The 22,976-nt window shown below is 47.0% G+C and overlaps 1 protein-coding gene across 1 annotated transcript in view; it reads right to left on the bottom strand.

The window, feature by feature from the left end:
* LOC135056663 (alpha-2-macroglobulin-like) overlaps positions 1 to 22,976 on the bottom strand; it is a 516,386-nt gene that overhangs the window by 47,554 nt on the left and 445,856 nt on the right. The window contains exon 35 of the mRNA XM_063962107.1: positions 20,668 to 20,709. Coding sequence (XP_063818177.1) covers positions 20,668 to 20,709 — 42 coding nt within the window. The remainder of the gene's footprint in view (positions 1 to 20,667; positions 20,710 to 22,976) is intronic.

The following is a 22,976-nucleotide window of genomic DNA, read 5'->3' on the forward strand; positions in this document are numbered from 1 at the left end:
GGGATACAGGCTGGAGTTCGAGGCGACTCCCCCTCGCCGTTACCTCACATCAGCCTTGCCTGCTGCCCTCGGAGTACTGGCGGCAATTCACAAGCTGTACTTCCAGCAGGTGAAATCAAGGTACCCCTCCTTCAACAAGGCCGGGGTTACTATTCCAAAATGTTGTGGTACCGAAACCAGATGGTTCGGTGAGACCCATTCTAAAATTGAAAGCCTTGAACACTTATATACGAAGGTTCAAGTTCAAAATGAAATCGCTCAGGGCGATTATTGCAAGCCTGGAGAATTTCATGGTATCACTGGACATCAAGGATGCTTACCTGCATGTCCCTATTTACCCTCTTCACCAGGAGTACCTCAAAATTGTGGTACAGGATTGTCATTACCAATTCCAGACGTTGCCGTTGGTCTGTCCCCGGCACCGAGGTATTTACCAAGGTAATGGCCGAAATAATTATCCCGTACTTGGACGATCTCCTTATAAAGGCGAGGTCCAGGGAGCAGTTGTTCGGCGGAGTAGCACTTTCTCGGCAAGTGCTACAACAGCACGGCTGGATTCTGAATATTCCAAAGTCGCAGCTGGTTCCTACGACGCGCCTACTGTTCCTGGGTATGGTTCTGGACACAGAACAGGATAAAAAGGGTTTCTCCCGGAGGAGAAGTCCAAGGAGTTGTCGTCTCTAGACAGAGACCTCCTAATACGCATACAGGTGTCGGTGCATCAATGCACGCGAGCCCTGGGAAGGATGGTAGCTCCTTACGAAGAAATTCCATTCGCCAGGTCCCATGCAAGGATTTTCCAGTGGGATCTGTTGGACAAGTGGTCCGGGTCGCATCTTCAGATGCATCGGTGGATAACCCTGTCTCCAAGGGCCAGGGTGTCGCTGTTGTGGTGGCTGCAGAGTGCTCATCTTCTAGGGGGCCGCAGATTCGGCATACAGGACTGGCAGGGCCGGATTAAGCCTTTGGGGGGCCTGGGGTACTTAAGATAGAGGGGCCCTCTTGGCAGGACCATTCACCTGGTTATGTCTGATGTGTGTGTGCCTCCTCACCCTGCAATAGCAATTTCCTGTACCCATATCCAGAGCCAGATTTAGACCATCAGTTTGGGTCCCCCCTTCCCCAACAGCATGTAGTTTCACACACACACACAAACACACACACACACTGCCCCCATAGCAATACACATATACTGCCCCCATGGTCACACACACTCACTGCCCCCATAGCTGCACACACACTGCCTTACTGACACAGACACCTCTTAATAGCATGAATACCTCTTACTGACAGATTCCACTTACTGACAGACACATCTTAGATAGGAACACTGACACACACACACTTAATGACAGATACCGCTTACTGACACACACTTAACTACACAGACACCTCTTACTGACACGAACACACTTATACCCCTTTTACACTCGCAGGAAAGGTCATTCCCGGGAATGTGTCCCGGTATATTTGCCAGGACACATTCCCGGGAATGACCCTTTCACATTAGCGGGCCGACCCGGCATATTGCCGGGTCAGTGACGTCACCGCTGAGTCTCCCGGAGGCGGTGCTTGGAGATAATCTTCTCCAAGCACCGCCTCCTCCTATGAAGAGAACGGGTGCCGGGTCGCCTTGACCCGGTATACCCGTTTACACTGCCAGCTTCCCGGGACGGTCCCGGATTCAACCCAGGTCGAGACCTGGGTTGAAGTCCCGGGAAATTGTCCCTGTACCCATTCACACTGAGAAAAATCCCGGGATGATGCGCGTTCACGTGCAATATCCAGGGATTTTACTGCGAGTGTAAAAGGGGTATTACTGACAGACACCCTTACTGACACAGACAACACTTACTGACAGATACGCCTTACTGACACATACACCACTTATTGGCACATGCATACTGACAGCCACCCCTTACTGATACAGACACAAGTTACTGATACAAACATTTACTGACACACCCTACTGACACAAACACTTACTAAACACACACTTATTGACACAGATTCCACTTACTGACAGATATCACTTACTGACACTATTGGAACATTATCATACATACTTACAGACAAACCTTACGGACACAGATAAAACTTACTAACACAGATACCCCTTACTGAATATCACACACACCACAAATACACTTATTTACACAGATACAGCTTACTGACAGTCTGACACCACTTATTGACCGATACCCCTTACTGACATACACACTTACTGACACACACACACTTAGGGAAGCCAATCCCGGGCCATTTTTTAAATCCCGGGTATCGGGATTGAAAAATGGTCAATCCCGGGATAACCGGGATTGGCTTTTCCCTATGTGGCTGCCCCTCTCGCCCGCCCGGCACACATAATTCACCATACAACGGGGTTGGGAGGCTAGGAAACATCCTCCTGACTTGGCGGACAGGTGACTGCGCAGCATGACTTGTCACTCACATCACGCTGCACAGGGGGAAACCCATAAATCGCTAAACTTTGGGTAATGTTTGTTTCAAACATTCAATAGGCAGCATTGCATAATGCACATACATATATTTATCTGTTTTCTTTTAATACTTATGATTGAAAGAAAAGCATTACAATTGTGAAAAAATGTGTACATTATACAGTAAGTCTTACAAATGTATGCCAGCCTACCCAATACAAATCTGTACATAAAACAGCTATTCAGAATTGGGGAACACAGAGGGAGCTCTTTCCAGCTTTTCTATCCCTGGTGAAAGTCATCCTGCCTGTCTAAAGGAAAAGTTACATAGTGCTGCTGAGCTGGGAGTTCTCTGAGCGGCTGCTGCGCGGTCTATGAGAGGAAGCTTCATCGCATGAGCACAGCCGGACACCCGCAGCGGGAAAAGCATTATCCATGTACAACAGCCATAGGCGCCGCCAGACCTCACCCACAACACAGGGATTATCCATCAGCCAGAACAGCGGCTCCAAAGGCCACAGCTTTATCAGTTTTTCGCAGCCCTCTAGCGTCCGCCACCCGCATGCACCAGCAGCAGAGCTATCATGCAGGGGGAGCTTAGAGCCGGGCAGCGTCTGAGCGTCCTGAGGACGCTCAACGCTGCCTGCCTTTAAAAAAAAAACAAAGGGCAGCCTGATCCCTCAATCCCCGGGATTGGAGCTTCCAATCCTGGGATTGAATCCCAGCCGTTTTTTGGCCTAAATCCTAGGATCCTGCCCATCCTGATCCCTGGATTGGCCACCCTACACAAACTAACACAAACACACTTACTGACACATGTACACACACTGACACAAACACACTGACATACACACTTCATGACATACAATCACACAGAAGAGGAGATAGCCTTCATGATATGCTCTCCCCTCCCCCCCCCCCCCCCCCCCAGCCCACTGCTGCACACTGAAGCACATGCTACTGGTGTGTCAACGTGTGGGGTTGGCGCTCACCTCTCCCAAGTCCAAACTGCCTTGACCTTTACCACTTTTGTTTTTATCAGCTGCAGTCAGAGATCTGTTCTTTCTCTGGCTCCGCTTTAGTCCGCTGCGCTTGGTCTGTCTCTCCGGGATCAGAGACGCTGGGAGGAGGCGTGGTCTGCTACTGCTGTACACACAGTAGCTGTGTAACCCTTCGTGCAGCCACTCAGCGTGAGTGCAGTGTGCAGGAAGCAGGGGGCAGCAGTGTCAGAAGCAGAACAGCTCCAGCTGGGGGGCCCCCTAAGATTAGAGGGCCCGGGGTACTGACCCCCTGTGACCCCCCCTTAATCCGGCTCTGAGGACTGGGTCCTTTTGACCACGGATGCCAGCCTTCGAGGCTGGGGGGCAGTCACACAGGGAAGAAACTTCCAAGGCTATGGAAAAGTCAGGAGACTTCCCTACACATAAATATTCTGGAACTAAGGGCCATTTACAATGCCCTAAGTCAGGCTAGACCCCTGCTTCAACACTGGCCGGTGCTGATCCAGTCAGACAACATCACGGCGGTCGCTCATGTAAACCGACAGGGCGGCACAAGAAGCAGGATGGCGATGGCAGAAGCCAAAAGGATTCTCCGATGGGCGGAAAATCATGTGTTAGCACTGTCAGCAGTGTTCATTCCCGGAGTGGACAATTGAGAAGCAGACTTTCTCAGAAGACACGACCTCCACCCCGGAGAGTGGGGACTTCATCCAGAAGTTTTCCAAATGATTGTACACCATTGGGAAAGGCCACAGGTGGACATGATGGCGTCCCGCCTCAACAAAAAGCTACAAAGATATTGCGCCAGGTCAAGGGACCCTCAGGCGATAGCTGTGGACGCTCTGGTAACACCGTGGGTGTACCAGTCGGTGTATGTGTTCCCTTCACTGCCTCTCTTACCCAGGGTAATGAGAATAATAAGAAGGAGAGGAGAAAGAACTATACTCATTGTTCCGGGTTGGCCAAGAAGAGCTTGGTAACCAGAACTCCAAGAAATGATCTCAGAGGACCCATGGCCTCTGCCGCTCAGACAGGACCTGCTGCAGCAGGGGGCCTGTCTGTTCCAAGACGTACCGCGGCTGCGTTTGACGGCATGGCGGTTGAACGCCGGATCCTGAAGGAAAAGGGCATTCCGGAGGAAGTTATCCCTACGCTATTTAAAGCTAGGAAAGAAGTGAACGCAAACCATTATCACTGCATATGGTGGACATATGTTGCGTGCTGTGAGGCCAGGAAGGCCCCAAAGGAGAAATTTCAGCTAGGTCGATTTCTGCACTTCCTACAGTCAGAGGTGACTATGGGCATAAAATTGGGTTCCATGAAGGTCCAGATTTCGGCTCTATCGATTTTCTTCCAAAATAGAACTGGCTTCACTGCCCGAAGTTCGGACTTTTGTTAAGGGAGTGCTGCATAGTCAGCCCCCGTTTGTGCCTCAAGTGGCACCGTGGGATCTCAACGTGGTGTTGGATTTCCTGAAGTCGCATTGGGTTGAGCCACTTAAATCCGTGGAGCTACAATACCTCACGTGGAAAGTGGTCATGCTGTGGGCCGTGGCGTCGGCCAGGCGTGTATCAGAATTGGCGGCTTTGTCATACAAAAGCCCTTATCTGTATTTTATATGGATAAGGCGGAATTGAGGACTCGTTCCCAATTCCTTCCTAAGGTGGTATCAGTTTTTCATGTGAACCAACCTATTGTGGTGCCTGCGGCTACTTGGGACTTGGAGGATTCCAAGTTACTGGACGTAGTCAGGGCCCTGAAAAGTATATGTTTCCAGGACGGCTGGAGTCAGGAAAACTGACTCGCTATTTATCCTGTATGCACCCAACAAGCTGGGTGCTCCTGCTTCTAAGCAGACTATTGCTCGCTGGATCTGTAGCATGATTCAACTTGCACATGCTGCGGCTGGACTGCCGCACCCTAAATCTGTAAAAGCCCATTCCACAAGGAAAGTGGGCTCTTCTTGGGCGGCTGCCCGAGGGGTCTCGGCTTTACAACTTTGCCGAGCTGTTACTTGGTCGGGTTCAAACATTTTTGCAACAGTCTACAAGTTTGATACCCTGGCTGAGGAGGACCTAGAGTTTGCTCATTCTGTGCTGCAGAGTCATCCGCACTCTCCCGCCCTTTTGGGAGCTTTGGTATAATCCCCATGGTCCTTACGGAGTCCCAGCATCCACTTAGGACGTCAGAGAAAATAAGATTTTACTCACCGGTAAATCTATTTCTCGTAGTCCGTAGTGGATGCTGGGCGCCCATCCCAAGTGCGGATTGTCTGCAATACTTGTTTATAGTTATTGCCTAACTAAAGGGTTATTGTTGAGCCATCTGTTGAGAGGCTCAGTTATATTTCATACTGTTAACTGGGTATAGTATCACGAGTTATACGGTGTGATTGGTGTGGCTGGTATGAGTCTTACCCGGGATTCAAAATCCTTCCTATTTGTGTCAGCTCTTCCGGGCACAGTATCCTAACTGAGGTCTGGAGGAGGGTCTTAGTGGGAGGAGCCAGTGCACACCAGGTAGTCCTAAAGCTTTCTTTAGTTGTGCCCAGTCTCCTGCGGAGCCGCTAATCCCCATGCTCCTTACGGAGTCCCGGCATCCACTACGGACTACGAGAAATAGAATTACCGGTGAGTAAAATCTTATTATCTATATAAGGTTGCTCAAGAGGTATCTTCACCTCTTAATATCCAAATTTGTAAGTCTATTGACTAACCTTCCTAATAAAGGGACTATTGACGGTATCCGTTCACATGGTCGACCATGTTATGGTCGACAGTCATTAGGTCGACCACTATTGGTCGACATTGACATGGTCGACATGGACACATGGTCGACACCTGAAAATGGTCGACACATGAAAGGTCGACACATGAAAAGGTCGACATGGGTTTTTTAACTTTTTTTTCTTTTGGGGAACTTTTCCATACTTTACGATCCACATGGACTACGATTGGAACGGTAAAGTGTGCCGAGCGAAGCGGTAGCGGAGCAAAGGCACCATGCCCGAAGCATGGCGAGCGAAGCGACGCGGTGCACTAATTGGGGTTCCCAGTCACTTAACGCAAAAAACGACACAAAAAAAAATAAAAAAACTCATGTCGACCTTTTCATATGTCGACCTTTCATGCGTCGACCATTTTCATGTGTCGACCATGTGTCAATGTCGACCAATAGTGGTCGACCTAATGAGTGTCGACCATAACATGGTCGACCATTCATACCGGAACCACTATTGACTAACCTTCCTAATAAAGGGACTATTGACTAACCTTCCTGATAAAGGAACTATGGGGGTCATACCGAGTTGTTCGCTTGTTGCCGATTTTCGCAACGGAGCGATTAAGGCGAAAATGCGCATGCGCAGTGCGCATGCGCTAAGTATTTTAGCTCAAAAGTTAGTAGATTTACTCACGTCCGAACAAAGAATTTTCATCGTTGAAGTGATCGGAGTGTGTTTGACAGGAAGTGGGTGTTTCTGGGCGGAAACTGACCGTTTTCTGGGAGTGTGCGGAAAAACGCAGGTGTGCCAGAATAAAACGCGGGAGTGTCTGGAGAAACGGGGGAGTGGCTGGCCGAACGCAGGGCGTGTTTGTGACGTCAAACCAGGAACGAAACGGGCTGAGCTGATCGCAGTGTAGGAGTAAGTCTTGAGCTACTCAGAAACTGCTAAGAATTATTTATTCGCAATTCTGCTAATCTTTCGTTCGCAATTCTGCTAAGCTAAGATACACTCCCAGAGGGCGGCGGCCTAGCGTGTGCAATGCTGCTAAAATCTGCTAGCGAGAGAACAACTCGGAATGACCCCCTATGTGTTCTTAAATATTCATATTTTTACAAAAAACAGACTCCTTTCATTTTTATGTGGAAACTGTATGTTCACATACAGTATACCTATATACTTGAAGGAGTCTGTTGGTTGCTATACTAGAAATGACTCTTTGGATTATTAGTCATTATAAATATTATAATGCAGATATTAGGTTTTATATTACATTTCAAGCCAAATGTTCTTGGGTAATTCAACAAATATTTATTACAGGTTGAGTATCCCATATCCAAATATTCCGAAATACGGAATATTCCGAAATACAGAATTTTTTGAGTGAGAGTGAAATAGTGAAACCTTTGTTTTCTGATGGCTCAACGTACACAAACTTTGTTTAATACAGAAAGATATTAAAAATATTGTTTTAAATGACCTTCAGGCTGTGTGTATAAGGTGTATATGATACATAGATTCATTCTGTGCTTAGACTTGGGTCCCATCGCCATGATATCTCATTATGGGATGCAATTATTCCAAAATACGGAAAAATCCGATATCCAAAATACTTCTGGTCCCAAGCATTTTGGATAAGGGATACTCAACCTGTAGTGTAACCAGTATTATCATATCATTCAGTTGGCATAAGATGATAATTGAATTTGTCCTTTGAGTTTGCAGCAGGGACCATTAGATCACTTAGGTTCCCCATTTTCAGGTAAGTTGAAATAGGGTGTTCATGGAAAAGGTAAGTGGCTGTTTTTGTGTTAATTTTTGAGCAAGCAACTATTGATCAACTGGATTCCAAGGTAAGTTTGGTTCAGTTTTTCATAAAAAGTAGGTACAGTAAGTAGCTGTTATTTTCATAAGTACCTTTGGATAAAGAGGTAAATAGCTGTTATTTTCATAAGTACCTTTGGATATCATACTGTCTAGGGGACGGTTCCCCATCTAAAGATAAATTAATTTGGAATACCCGTGGAAGACGTAAGTAGCTTTATCTTTGTTGTTTTTTTGGAAAGCAGCTATTGATCTTAGAATCTCTTATATATTAGCCCAGATCTGTGACTCTGTAACTCATTTCCTAACGCTGGGTGGAGTCACAATACTGGGCGGAGTCAGAGTCATAGAGTCACAGATCTGCCCAAATATATAGGAGAGGTGTCTGGATGCAGGCCATGACCCTTTTACTTTCTGGTAAGTAGTTGATGCACCTAAGATGCAGAGGTTGCGCTCCCTGCCTAACCACACGCCGCTGCATCTATTTCCATTCCGAACCAAACACCAGCCCTTCCCGCACCCGCCCCCACCCGCAGCACCCCCGAACCTACCCCACCAGCGGCACCCCTGCACCCGCCCCTCCCCACACCCGCGGCACCCCTTTGGACCCCCTCCCCTACCCGCGCCTTCTCTGTAACCACCCCTCCCCCACCTGCGGTGGCTCAGGACTTCCTCTCACCACCCGTGGCACCACCGCACCCACCCCTCCTCCACCCCCGGCACCACCGCAACCGACCCTTCCCCATCCGCGTCTCCCCCACACCGGCCACTCCCCCAACCACAGCACCTACTAGGTAATTCATCGTGCCCTGCGTGCGATGTTCACGACGTCGCAAGGTGCTACGGCCCCTTAACCATCGCACGCCCTTTGTCCGTGCAATAATTAAGCACTCACAAAATTATGATTGGAGGTAATACTCCATATAATAAAAATATTGCATGCCCCAAGGGCGTGCAAGGGTTAAAGGGGCGTAGCCCCTTGCGACGGTGTGAAGAGCGCCCATAGGGCGCGATGAATTACCAAGTTCCAAGGTAAGTTTGAACCAAGTGTTTATGAAAAAAAGGTAAGTAGCTGTTATTTTAACTAATATTTTTGGATATCATACTATCTGGGAGAAAATTTCCCATTTAGAGGTACATTGGATTCAAATATTCGTGGAGATGGTAAGTAGCCATTATTCCATTGTTTGTTTAGCAGGCACCTATTAATCATTTAGATTCCAGTTAAGTTTGGTTCAATTTATTACAAAAAAGGTAAGTAGCTATTATTTTCATTGATGCATTTGGGTGTCATGCTGTCTGTTTGCAGCAGGGACCATTAGATCACTTTGGTTCCCCATTTTCAGGTAAATTGAAATAGGGTGTTCATGGAAAAGGTAAGTGGCTTTTTTTGTGCTCATTTTTGAGCAAGCACCTATTGATCAACTGGATTCCAAGGTAAGTTTGGTTCAATTTTTCGTAAAATGAGGTAGGAAGCTGTTGCTTTTATAAGTACCTTTAGATAAAGAGGTAAGTGGCTGTCATTTTCATAAGTACCTTTGGATATCATACTGTCTAGGGGAAGGTTCCCCATCTAAAGACAAATTAATTTGGAATATCCGTGGAGGAGGTAAGTGGCTTTTTATTTGTTGGTCTTTGGAAAGCAGCTATTGATCTTAGAATTCCAAGGTAAGTTTGAACCAAGTGTTCATGAAAAAGGGTAAGTATCTGTTATTTTAACTAATATTTTTGGATATCATACTCTCTGGGAGAAAATTTACCATTTAGAAGTACATTGGAATCAAATATTCGTGGAGAAGGTAAGTAGCCATTATTCCATTGGTTTTTTTTAGCATGAACCTATTTATCATTTAGATTCCTGGTAAGTTTGGTTCAATTAATTACAAAAAAGGTAATTAGCTATTATTTTCATTGATGCCTTTGGGTGTCATGCTGTCTAGAAGAAATATCCATCTTGTTTCCCTTCTAAGCAGTTCTCCATCCAGGTATCCTCCTCTTATGTCCAGAATGACTCTCTCCATGGCAAATGCTTTAAGATCTTTTGGGGAGCTGTCATGGAATTTCAAAAAATGTCTAACTACAGGTTTAAGAGTCTTGAATCTTGAATGATCTCTTATGGCGTTCCTGATGGACCCCACATGCTCTAAAATCCTCTGTTTTAGAGGTCTAACCATCTTGCCTATGTATTTTGTGCCACAAGAGCACTGGAGATGGTATACAACTCCAATGGTTCGACAATCTAGATAATTCTTGATGTACCATGTTTTCCGAAATTTATCCTGAAAGGACTTGGTTTCCACCATATTTATCTAAAGAGATTTCTAAAATAAAAGGATACACTGTAGTAGACTGGTGACAGGGACACTGCTAGTAGAGTAGAACATGAGGGAAGAGTGAAATGCCCATGAGGGCTTACAGTATAAATGAAAGAATGCAACCAAGAGGGTGAACTGATAAAGAAAGTAGTAGGGAGGTTAGAAGCGTGGTGTAATGAGTTCTGAGTGGGAATGATTGGCTTTTATGAAGAGGTCAGTGTAAGGTTTATTTAAAGGTGTGAATATTGGAAGAGAGTCTAATATGAAGAAGTAATGAGTTCCAGAGTAGTAGTGCACCACAAGAGAAATCTTAGATGTGGGAGTGAGAGGAGATGACCAGGGTTGAGTAGAGTTGGTGGTCAGTGGATGAGCAGAGACAGCAGGAGGGATTGTGAACAAAAATACTGTAATACTGGAGAATATTCTTCCATATAACTATAAATGGTGCCCAGATCATGAAATAATTAGTGTTGCTCTTGTTATAAATCAATTTTTATTCCCCCTTTAATTAACTCATTGGTTCTCAAACTCGGCCCTCAGGACCCCAAACAGGTCACGTATTTCCAGTCACCTAGCAGGTGCATAGATGTACTCATTACTCACTGACACGCAGGTGGAGCTAATTATTTCACTTGTGATTCTGTGAGGAGACCTGGAAAACATGAACTGTTTGGGGTCCTGAGGACTGAGGGAGAGATGTATTATAGTGGCACAATAGCATTTCCTGCTTCGCTGGTCGCATCACTGGGATTGCAAATGCAGCAAGGAGGTGTTTAACATGGTTACGGATCAATAGATCTACAGTAATAAGGTCTAAAATCATTATGTCGACACCATATGGTCGACAGTGAAAATGTCAACATGGACAAAAGGTCGACCTGGTCATTAGGTCGACCTATGAAAGGTCGACACAGAAAATGTTGACAGGTACTAAAGGTCGACACGTTAAAAGATCTGCATGGACAATTCTCGACACAGGTAATGGTTGATACATTTTAGCATTTTTTTGCTCTCATTTTTGCCGTCTGACTACGTGGACCCCAGTTAGTGATCCGATTCACTCGCCATGCTTCGGGCAAGGTGCCTCGCTCCGCTGCGCTTGGCACTCGTTACTATTCCCAATCGTACTCCACGTGGATGAAAACGTATGAAAAAGTTGGGGAAAAAACCTCATGTCGACCATATGTGTGTCGACCATTGGCATGTCAACCATTTGAACCTGTCAACCTTTTGTACCTGTCAACCATAGCACCATCATCCTTTCATAGGCCGACCTAATGACCATGTCGACTTTTTGATCATGTCGATCAAATGTTGTCGACCTAGTGACTGTCTAACTAGACACTGTAGATCTATTGACCGCATACTGTTTGACACCTCCTACTGCATTTTCATTTTTAACAGTTGCATTTGCAAAGCTGCCTGCGTGCAAGTATGATTACTGCTGAATGAGGGCCTTAGCCCACAACACATGCGCAGTATGCAAAATCACTCAATGTGGCCACGTTTGACGTTGTGTGTAACTCAGAATCTGGCCTTATTGCTCAGACAATTAATGAGTGTAATGTGCCTCCTCCAGGGCCTGATTCTGCATGCTGCTGTGACGACTTTCGCGTCTTTTGCCGTCCATAGTCCCATATGTAGCTACTGTATATGATAATGCTAACAACAGTCCTTCCCTTGGTATGCAAGCATGTATCTGGCTGTGCTAGGACTGAGACACCCTCTGTTAGCATCTTCAGATGCTCCAATGCAGCTTGGTGGGCTTGATTCAGAGGTGTACGCTATGGGTGAGGTTCATCAAATCGGCAGTATCTAGGTCGACAATGTTTGGGTCGACCACTGAAGGTCGACAGGCACTAGGTCGACATCGATGGAAGGTCGACATGGTTCCTAGCTCGACATGTTCTATGTCGACAGGTCACAAGGTCGACATGAGTTTTTCAAGTTTTTTGGGCGTTGTTTACTTCGTACAGTGACCGGGAAGCCCAATTAGTGCACCGTGTCCCCTTGCATGGCTTGCGAGCTTCGGGCATGGTGCCTCGCTCCGTTACAGCTGCACTCGGCACAGGTAACTATTCCCAATCGTAGTCCACGTAGATCGTTACGTATGAAAAAGTTCAAAAAAGGAAAAAAAAGTGAAAAACTAATGTCGACCTTGTGACCTGTCGACATAGAACATGTCGACCTAGGAACCATGTCGACATACCATCCCTGTCGACCTAGTGCCTGTCGACCTTCAGACCGGATCCCGTACGCTATAGCACAGCCACTGTCTTTGGGGGTAATTGGTTGATCGCAGCAGGAACTTTGGCCCTCATTCCGAGTTGTTCGCTCGCAAGCTGCTTTTAGCAGCATTGCACACGCTAAGCCGCCGCCTACTGGGAGTGAATCTTAGCTTAGCAAAATTGCAAACGAAAGATTCGCAATATTGAGAAAAGACTTCTCTGTGCAGTTTCTGAGTAGCTCGAGACACACTCTTCCAGTGCGATCAGTTCAGTGCTTGTCGTTCCTGGTTTGACGTCACAAACACACCCAGCGTTCGCCGAGACACTCCCCCGTTTCTCCAGCCACTCCCGCGTTTTTCCACACACTCCCATAAAACGGCCAGTTTCCGCCCAGAAACACCCACTTCCTGTCAATCACACTCCGATCTCCAGAACGAAGAAAAAACCTTGTAATGCCGTGAGTAAAATACCAATCTTCATAGCAAATTTACTTGGCGCAGTGCGAACATTGCACATGCGCAATTAGCGGAAAATCGCTGCAATGCGAAATAAATTACCGAGCGAACAACTCGGAATGAGGGCCTTTGTTAGCAGTTGGGCAAAACCATGTGCACTGCAGGGGAGGCAGATATAACATGTGCCGAGAGAGTTAGATTTGGGTGGGTTATTTTGTTTCTGTGCAGGGTAAATACTGGCTGCTTTATCTTTACACTGCAATTTATATTGCAGATTTAACACACCCCACCCAAATCTAACTCTCTCTGCACATGTTATATCTGCCTCCCCTGCAGTGGACATGGTTTTGCCCAACTGCTAACAAAGTAAGTCCCGAAAGTTGTGTGGCATTTCTGCATATACTATATGTTTGTGTGGGTTTTTTTTTTTGTGTGTGTGTGTGTGTACACAGTGATTGCACTTACATGCTATAGGGTATCTTTTATCCCAAAATTACAATGGAGGGACACATGTGAGTGCATACCTCCCAACATGACCGTCTCCAGGAGGGACAAAATGCTCTGTTCCTGGACTTCCTTCTTACTGTATGATTGCTATCACCTGTAGTGAAACACCTTTCTTATCCATTACCTGTTCCACACAGGTGATGGCAATCATAAATGAAGAGCAAAAAAAAAAGAAGCAGAGCATTGTGTTCCTCCTGGAGAGTAGAGATGAGCGGGTTCGGTTCCTCGGAATCCGAACCCCCCCGAACTTCAGCCTTGTTTGCACGGGTCCGAGCAGACTCGGATCCTCCCGCCTTGCTCGGTTAACCCGAGCGCGCCCGAACGTCATCATCCCGCTGTTGGATTCTCGCGAGACTCGGATTCTATATAAGGAGCTGCGCGTCGCTGCCATTTTCACACGTGCATTGAGATTGATAGGGAGAGGACGTGGCTGGCGTCCTCTCCGTTTAGAGAGACGAGTGACATTTGATTTACTACTAATTTTGGGGAGCAGTTGTTAGGAGTACTCAGTACAGTGCTGAGTTTTGCTGATAGTGACACTGACCACCAGTTTTATAATAATCCGTTCTCTGCCTGAAAAAAACAATACATACCATATCTGTGCTCAGCCTCAGTGTGCTGCATGATATATCATCTATGTATATCTGACTGTGCTGAGTGCTCACTGCTCACACAGCTTAATTGTGGGGGAGACTGGGGAGCAGTTATAGCAGGAGTACAGTGCACACTTTTGTTGCCAGTGACCACCAGTATATTGTCTGCCTGAAAAAGTTAAACACTCCTGTGGTGTTTTTTTTTATTTTATTCTATAAACGCATTCTGCTGACAGTGTCCAGCAGGTCCGTCATTCATTATATTATATAAATATTTACCTACAGTAGTGTTATATTTTTTTTTTTCATCTCTATCATCTTTATCATCTCTATATTAGCAGACGCAGTACGGTAGTCCACGGCTGTGGCTATCTCTGTGTCGTCAGTGCTCATCCATAATTGTATACCTACCTACCTGTGGTGGGGTTTTTTTTCTATCTTCTTCATACTAGTAGTTTAGGAGTCTGCTGACAGTGTCCACCAGGTCCGTCATTATATTATATACCTACAGTAGTAATATATTTAGTATATTATCTATACTAGCAGACGCAGTACGGTAGGCCACGGCTGTACCTACCTCTGTGTCGTCAGTGCTCGTCCATAATTGTATACCTACCTACCTGTGGTGGTTTTTTTTTTTTCTATCTTCTTCATACTAGTAGTTTAGGAGTCTGCTGACAGTGTCCACCAGGTCCGTCATTATATTATATACCTACAGTAGTAATATATTTATTATATTATCTATACTAGCAGACGCAGTACAGTAGTCCACGGCTGTGGCTATCTCTGTGTCGTCAGTGCTCGTCCATAATTGTATACCTACCTACCTGTGGTGGGTTTTTTTTTCTATCTTCTTCATACTAGTAGTTTAGGAGTCTGCTGACAGTGTCCACCAGGTCCGTCATTATATTATATACCTACAGTAGTAATATATTTAGTATATTATCTATACTAGCAGACGCAGTACGGTAGTCCACGGCTGTGGCTATCTCTGTGTCGTCAGTGCTCGTCCATAATTGTATACCTACCTACCTGTGGTGGGGTTTTTTTTTCTATCTTCTTCATACTAGTAGTTTAGGAGTCTGCTGACAGTGTCCACCAGGTCCGTCATTATATTATATACCTACAGTAGTAATATATTTAGTATATTATCTATACTAGCAGACGCAGTACGGTAGGCCACGGCTGTGGCTATCTCTGTGTCGTCAGTGCTCGTCCATAATTGTATACCTACCTACCTGTGGTGGGTTTTTTTTTTCTATCTTCTTCATACTAGTAGTTTAGGAGTCTGCTGACAGTGTCCACCAGGTCCGTCATTATATTATATACCTACAGTAGTAATATATTTATTATATTATCTATACTAGCAGATGCAGTACGGTAGGCCACGGCTGTAGCTACCTCTGTGTCGTCAGTTACTCGTCATCCATAAGTATACTAGTATCCATCCATCTCCATTGTTTACCTGAGGTGCCTTTTAGTTGTGCCTATTAAAATATGGAGAACAAAAATGTTGAGGTTCCAAAAATAGGGAAAGATCAAGATCCACTTCCACCTCGTGCTGAAGCTGCTGCCACTAGTCATGGCCGAGACGATGAAATTCCATCAACGTCGTCTGCCAAGGCCGATGCCCAATGTCATAGTACAGAGCATGTAAAATCTAAAACACAAAAGATCAGTAAAAAAAGGACTCAAAAATCTAAATTAAAATCGTCGTCGGAGAAGCGTAAACTTGCCAATATGCCATTTACCACACGGAGTGGCAAGGAACGGCTGAGGCCCTGGCCTATGTTCATGGCTAGTGGTTCAGCTTCACATGAGGATGGAAGCACTCAGCCTCTCGCTAGAAAAATTAAAAGACTTAAGCTGGCAAAAGCACAGCAAAGAACTGTGCGTTCTTCGAAATCACAAATCCACAAGGAGAGTCCAATTGTGTCGGTTGCGATGCCTGACCTTCCCAACACTGGACGTGAAGAGCATGCGCCTTCCACCATTTGCATGCCCCCTGCAAGTGCTGGAAGGAGCACCCGCAGTCCAGTTCCTGTTAGTCAGATTGAAGATGTCAGTGTTGAAGTACACCAGGATGAGGAGGATATGGGTGTTGCTGGCGCTGGGGAGGAAATTGACAAGGAGGATTCTGATGGTGAGGTGGTTTGTTTAAGTCAGGCACCCGGGGAGACACCTGTTGTCCGTGGGAGGAATATGGCCATTGACATGCCTGGTGAAAATACCAAAAAAATCAGCTCTTCGGTGTGGAAGTATTTCAACAGAAATGCGGACAACAGGTGTCAAGCCGTGTGTTGCCTTTGTCAAGCTGTAATAAGTAGGGGTAAGGACGTTAACCACCTCGGAACATCCTCCCTTATACGTCACCTGCAGCGCATTCATCATAAGTCAGTGACAAGTTCAAAAACTTTGGGCGACAGCGGAAGCAGTCCACTGACCAGTAAATCCCTTCCTCTTGTAACCAAGCTCACACAAACCACCCCACCAACTCCCTCAGTGTCAATTTCCTCCTTCCCCAGGAATGCCAATAGTCCTGCAGGCCATGTCACTGGCAATTCTGACGAGTCCTCTCCTGCCTGGGATTCCTCCGATGCATCCTTGAGTGTAACGCCTACTGCTGCTGGCGCTGCTGTTGTTGCTGCTGGGAGTCGATGGTCATCCCAGAGGGGAAGTCGTAAGACCACTTTTACTACTTCCACCAAGCAATTGACTGTCCAACAGTCCTTTGCGAGGAAGATAAAATATCACAGCAGTCATCCTGCTGCAAAGCGGATAACTGAGGCCTTGGCATCCTGGGCGGTGAGAAACGTGGTTCCGGTATCCATCGTTACTTCAGAGCCAACTATAGACTTGATTGAGGTACTGTGTCCCCGGTACCAAATACCATCTAGGTTCCATTTCTCTAGGCAGGCGATACCGAAAATGTACACAGACCTCAGAAAAAGACTCACCAGTGTCCTAAAAAATGCAGTTGTACCCAATGTCCACTTAACCACGGACATGTGGACAAGTGGAGCAGGGCAGACTCAGGACTATATGACTGTGACAGCCCACTGGGTAGATGTATTGACTCCCGCCGCAAGAACAGCAGCGGCGGCACCAGTAGCAGCATCTCGCAAACGCTAACTCTTTCCTAGGCAGGCTACGCTTTGTATCACCACTTTCCAGAATACGCACACAGCTGAAAACCTCTTACGGCAACTGAGGAAGATCATCGCGGAATGGCTTACCCCAATTGGACTCTCCTGTGGATTTGTGGCATCGGACAACGCCAGCAATATTGTGCGTGCATTATATCTGGGCAAATTCCAGCACGTCCCATGTTTTGCACATACCTTGAATTTGGTGGTGCAGAATTATTTAAAAAACGACAGGGGCGTGCAAGAGATGCTGTCGGTGGCCAGAAGAATTGCGGGACACTTTCGGCGTACAGGCACCACGTACAGAAGACTGGAGCAACACCAAAAACGCCTGAACCTGCCCTGCCATCATCTGAAGCAAGAAGTGGTAACGAGGTGGAATTCAACCCTCTATATGCTTCAGAGGATGGAGGAGCAGCAAAAGGCCATTCAAGCCTATACATCTGACCACGATATAGGAGGTGGAATGCACCTGTCTCAAGCGCAGTGGAGAATGATTTCAACGTTGTGCAAGGTTCTGCAACCTTTTGAACTTGCCACACGTGAAGTCAGTTCAGACACTGCCAGCCTGAGTCAGGTCATTCCCCTCATCAGGCTTTTGCAGAAGAAGCTGGAGGCATTGAAGGAGGAGCTAAAACAGAGCGATTCCGCTAGGCATGTGGGACTTGTGGATGGAGCCCTTCATTCGCTTAACCAGGATTCACGGGTGGTCAATCTGTTGAAATCAGAGCACTACATTTTGGCCACCGTGCTCGATCCTAGATTTAAAACCTACGTTGGATCTCTCTTTCCGGCAGACACAAGTCTGCAGGGGTTCAAATAACTGCTGGTGAGAAAATTGTCAAGTCAAGCGGAACGCGACCTGTCAACATCTCCTCCTTCACATTCTCCCGCAACTGGGGGTGCGAGGAAAAGGCTACGAATTCCGAGCCCACCCGCTGGCGGTGATGCAGGGCAGTCTGGAGCGACTGCTGATGCTGACATCTGGTCCGGACTGAAGGACCTGCCAACGATTACTGACATGTCGTCTACTGTCACTGCATATTATTCTCTCACCATTGAAAGAATGGTGGAGGATTATATGAGTGACCGCATCCAAGTAGGCACGTCAGACAGTCCGTACGTATACTGGAAGGAAAAAGAGGCAATTTGGAGGCCCTTGCACAAACTGGCTTTATTCTACCTAAGTTGCCCTCCCACAAGTGTGTACTCCGAAAGAGTGTTTAGTGCCGCCGCTCACCTTGTCAGCAATCGGCGTACGAGGTTACTTCCAGAAAATGTGGAGAAGATGATGTTCATTAAAATGAATTATAATCAATTCCTCCGTGGAGACATTCACCAGCAGCAATTGCCTCCAGAAAGTACACAGGGAGCTGTGATGGTGGATTCCAGTGGGGACGAATTGATAATCTGTGAGGAGGGGGATGTACACGGTGATGAATCGGAGGATGATGATGAGGTGGACATCTTGCCTCTGTAGAGCCAGTTTGTGCAAGGAGAGATTAATTGCTTCTTTTTTGGTGGGGGTCCAAACCAACCCGTCATTTCAGTCACAGTCGTGTGGCAGACCCTGTCACTGAAATGATGGGTTGGTTAAAGTGTGCATGTCCTGTTTATACAACATAAGGGTGGGTGGGAGGGCCCAAGGACAATTCCATCTTGCACCTCTTTTTTCTTTCATTTTTCTTTGCATCATGTGCTGTTTGGGGACTATTTTTTGAAGTGCCATCCTGTCTGACACTGCAGTGCCACTCCTAGATGGGCCAGGTGTTTGTGTCGGCCACTTGGGTCGCTGAGCTTAGTCACACAGCTACCTCATTGCTCCTCTTTTTTTCTTTGCGTCATGTGCTGTTTGGGGAGTGTTTTTTGGAAGGGCCATCCTGCGTGACACTGCAGTGCCACTCCAAGATGGGCCAGGTGTTTGTGTCGGCCACTTGGGTCGCTGAGCTTAGTCACACAGCTACCTCATTGCGCCTCTTTTTTTCTTTGCGTCATGTGCTGTTCGGGGAGTGTTTTTTGGAAGGGCCATCCTGCGTGACACTGCAGTGCCACTCCTAGATGGGCCAGGTGTTTGTGTCGGCCACTTGGGTCGCTGAGCTTAGTCATCCAGCGACCTCGGTGCAAATTTTAGGACTAAAAATAATATTGTGAGGTGTGAGGTGTTCAGAATAGACTGAAAATGAGTGTAAATTATGGTTATTGAGGTTAATAATACTATGGGATCAAAATGACCCCCAAATTCAATGATTTAAGCTGTTTTTTAGGGTTTTTTGAAAAAAACACCCGAATCCAAAACACACCCGAATCCGCCCAAAAAAATTCGGTGAGGTTTTGCCAAAACGCGTTCGAACCCAAAACACGGCCGCGGAACCGAACACAAAACCAAAACACAAAACCTGAAAAATTTCCGGTGCACATCTCTAGGGTCATATTGGGAGGTATGTGGGTGGGGACATCTCGTGTGCTAGACATGCCCCTAGAGTGGTGCAACCATGCAACTAACAGGGTGTGGCCACACCCTCTGCAGGGGTACAGTAACCGGGAGGTTACTGTACCGGGGCCCAGGATTTCTCTTGGCAGCCCTGCCTATAGCAAGGGGTGTATTAAGAGAGGAGGGGACTTGTGTTCAGTCTCCGTCTGGGCTCCCTCCTCTCTAGCCAGTAGTGTATTACTGAGCACTGATGCTGTGCCAGAGTCTACTGCACTGGTCTCAGCAGAACTGGCGCAGTGGCCATTTTCCCGGTGATTTCTCAGCGGCGCATGTGCAAGATGCTGGGAATATGGAGAAGCAGCCATTTTCCCAGTGATTTTGCTGCACATGCCGTTGCCGATGTGAGACTCTGAAGAGCTAAGCATTGAAGAAATGGGTGCAGTGTGTGTGGTGTAGACACCCCTGGACCCAGGAGCCCGTGAACACTGCACACACTGCACCCATTATAGATATGCCACTGCCTATAACAGATACAGGTGCACCATCTGAGTATTCCCTCCAACATGAGTGATTAAGCATCTGAGTATGCAACAAGTGCAGCGACACGCCCCTAACACTCCCTGAACACGCCCATAAAATGGACTATCGCCGTGTGTCTAAATAGCCACCTCCTTGTCATCACCCAGGGATGGCCAGCATATTTACTATACATTTCTGATACCATGCATGTCAATCATAGCTGCGTCTCAGTGTAACGCGTGCGCTATACAAGTCTTTAGGGTTTTTTGCACATGCACAATAGCAGAAACTCGCTCAACATCAGCACTACATGCATCTCAGAATCAGGCCCCTAATGCTCACCTGTGACCGTCACAGGAAAGAATGCATGTTGGAGTCATGTCCAATCCTTTAAGAGTCATACATGAATGACTCAGTTTATCTGTTCATATAATAGCCAAGAAGCATGTACAGCAATGGGAAAGGACAGACAACAGTCCCCTTACCTGCACTGCAAGGAGAATTATACTCTGCAACAGCGTTCTCATCTAGAATAGAAAGAGACAAAACAGGTTATTTTAAATTAGGGTATTATGTTCATGCAGGCTGGGGTAGAGAAGATCTACAGTCAAATGGTCGACAGACACAAGGTCGACATGAACAAAAGGTTGACATATGAAAGGTCGACAATGGAAAAGGTCAACAGGAACAAAAGATCGACGTTGATCTAATGTATGTCGACCTATAGTCCGGATCCCGTTCTTGCAGGGTTTCTCCTGGGCATGATAGTGTTTGGCATGTGAAATGGTTCATTTAAGGGAGTGAGGGCCTGATTCATGTTTGTTTGTAAGTAAAGCAAGCAACTAGGCAAAACCATGTTGCACAGCAGGTGGGACAGATGTAACATGTGCAGAGAGATTAGATTTGGGTGTGGTATGTTCAAACTTAAATCTCTTAATTGAGTGTACAAATAAAGCAGCTAGTATTTATCCTGCACAGAAAAAATATAAATTTGCACCCTTGCAAACATAGGCGCTGGAACAGGGGGGACAGCCACCCCCCCCAAAAAAAACCCAACAACAACTGATAGGCGCCAGTCAAAACACTGGGTCACCATCATCTACAGGTAATATGGGCATTGTTAGGTGGGAGATAATACCCTTTTTGGCTGCTCCACCTCCTCCCTCCCCACAGTCCTCCGCCTGCCTCTAGGACCCTACTTCCCCCTGCACCCAGTTACAACCGCTACAGTGTGTGACTAGTTACTGTGGGCTGGCCTCTCATCTGGGGCTACCCCTATGCTCTTCTCACCTCCCACTTCATATGTTCCTCACCTCCTCCCTCTCTGCTCCCCTTTGTCCTCCCCCCTCCTCCCCTCATGGCATCCCCTAACCGCCACCAATTTTCAATCGGGTTCAGCTGAAAATGTACCCTGTAAAGTCTCATTACCTTCCATACTTGGATGTGAGCTATAGGTGAATCCTCATCCTCAGTGTAGACTATGAGCTACATATCGCACAATTTACTGGGAGAGGGATTGTCAGGATCCCTTCCCAGTAACAACCATTGGTGTATGTGCTGTCTAATGACCACGCATGCGCAGTAACTTTGCAGCATAAAGTAAAGTGATCCCTGATGCAATCACTTTATCTTACACATTACTGGGATGGGCTCCTATTGGAGAGCCTGTCCCTGGATGTGATTTTTAATACATCTTCGTGGAAATTAATTTCTTATTGCCCATTCCCCATAGTGGGGCTAATTCAGACCTGATCGTTAGGGTACGTTTTTTGCATCCTTGCGATCAGGTTCAGGGGGAGGGTGAAATCGCTGTGCAGCAGTGCGATCACATGTGCAGGAGAGCTGCACAAACAGGAGTTTGTGCAGTCTCTGCACAGCCCAGGACTTACTCTTCCAGTGCGATGATCGGGGCCGGAGCTGACGTCAGAAACACTCCGTCCAAACGCCTGGTCCCTCCTGCGTTTTCCCGGACACTCCTCTAAAACGGTCAATTGCCACCCACAAACGGCCTCTTCCTGTCAATCTTCTTGCGATCGCCGGTGCGATTGCTTTTTCGCACCATCCCGTCGCTGCCTGGCCCTCCCCGTCGCTGCAGACCATCGCACTTGCGCATTGTGGTGCATAAGCATGTGCAGTTCAAACCTGATCGCCCGCTTGGCGAAAACGCACAGCAGCGATCAGGTCTGAATCGGCTCCCCAGTGTCCTCTATGTTGACTTGTACAATAAATGTGAATGTAGATAGATACAGTTATCAGGTAGGTTTTGTGGTGGGTAAGTCCAGCTGCCCATGAGGGGGCCAAAATTTAATTATATCATGCGACCCCCAACCAAAAAAGTTGAGGCGTCCCTGCTTGCATAGCAACATGGGGCCTAATTCAGATCTGATCACTTGACTGCATTTTTTGCTGCCCTGCGATCAGATAGTCGTCGCCTACAGGGGGAGGGGAAATGTGCTGTGCAAGTGTGCGTTCGCTTCTTTTGCAGAGTGGCACAAAAATTAATTTGTGCAGTCTCTGCGCAGCCCAGGACTTACTCTTCGTGTGCGATGGAATCCTGCTGATCGGGGCCGGAGCGGACATCGGACACCCTCCCTTCAAATGCTTGGTCCCGCCTGCATTTTTCTGGACACTGCTGGAAAACGGTCAGTTGCCACCCACAGACGGCCTCTTCCTGTCAGTCACCTTGCGAACGCCCGTGTGTTCGTATTTTTCACACCATCCCGTCCCTAGGCACCGATGCCTGTAGCTGTTGTGCGACGCACCAGCGCAGTGCGGCTCTGACGCATACGCAGTT

Source organism: Pseudophryne corroboree, chromosome 3 (genome assembly GCF_028390025.1).
Source record: "Pseudophryne corroboree isolate aPseCor3 chromosome 3, aPseCor3.hap2, whole genome shotgun sequence".
Classification (NCBI taxonomy): Eukaryota; Metazoa; Chordata; class Amphibia; order Anura; family Myobatrachidae; genus Pseudophryne; species Pseudophryne corroboree.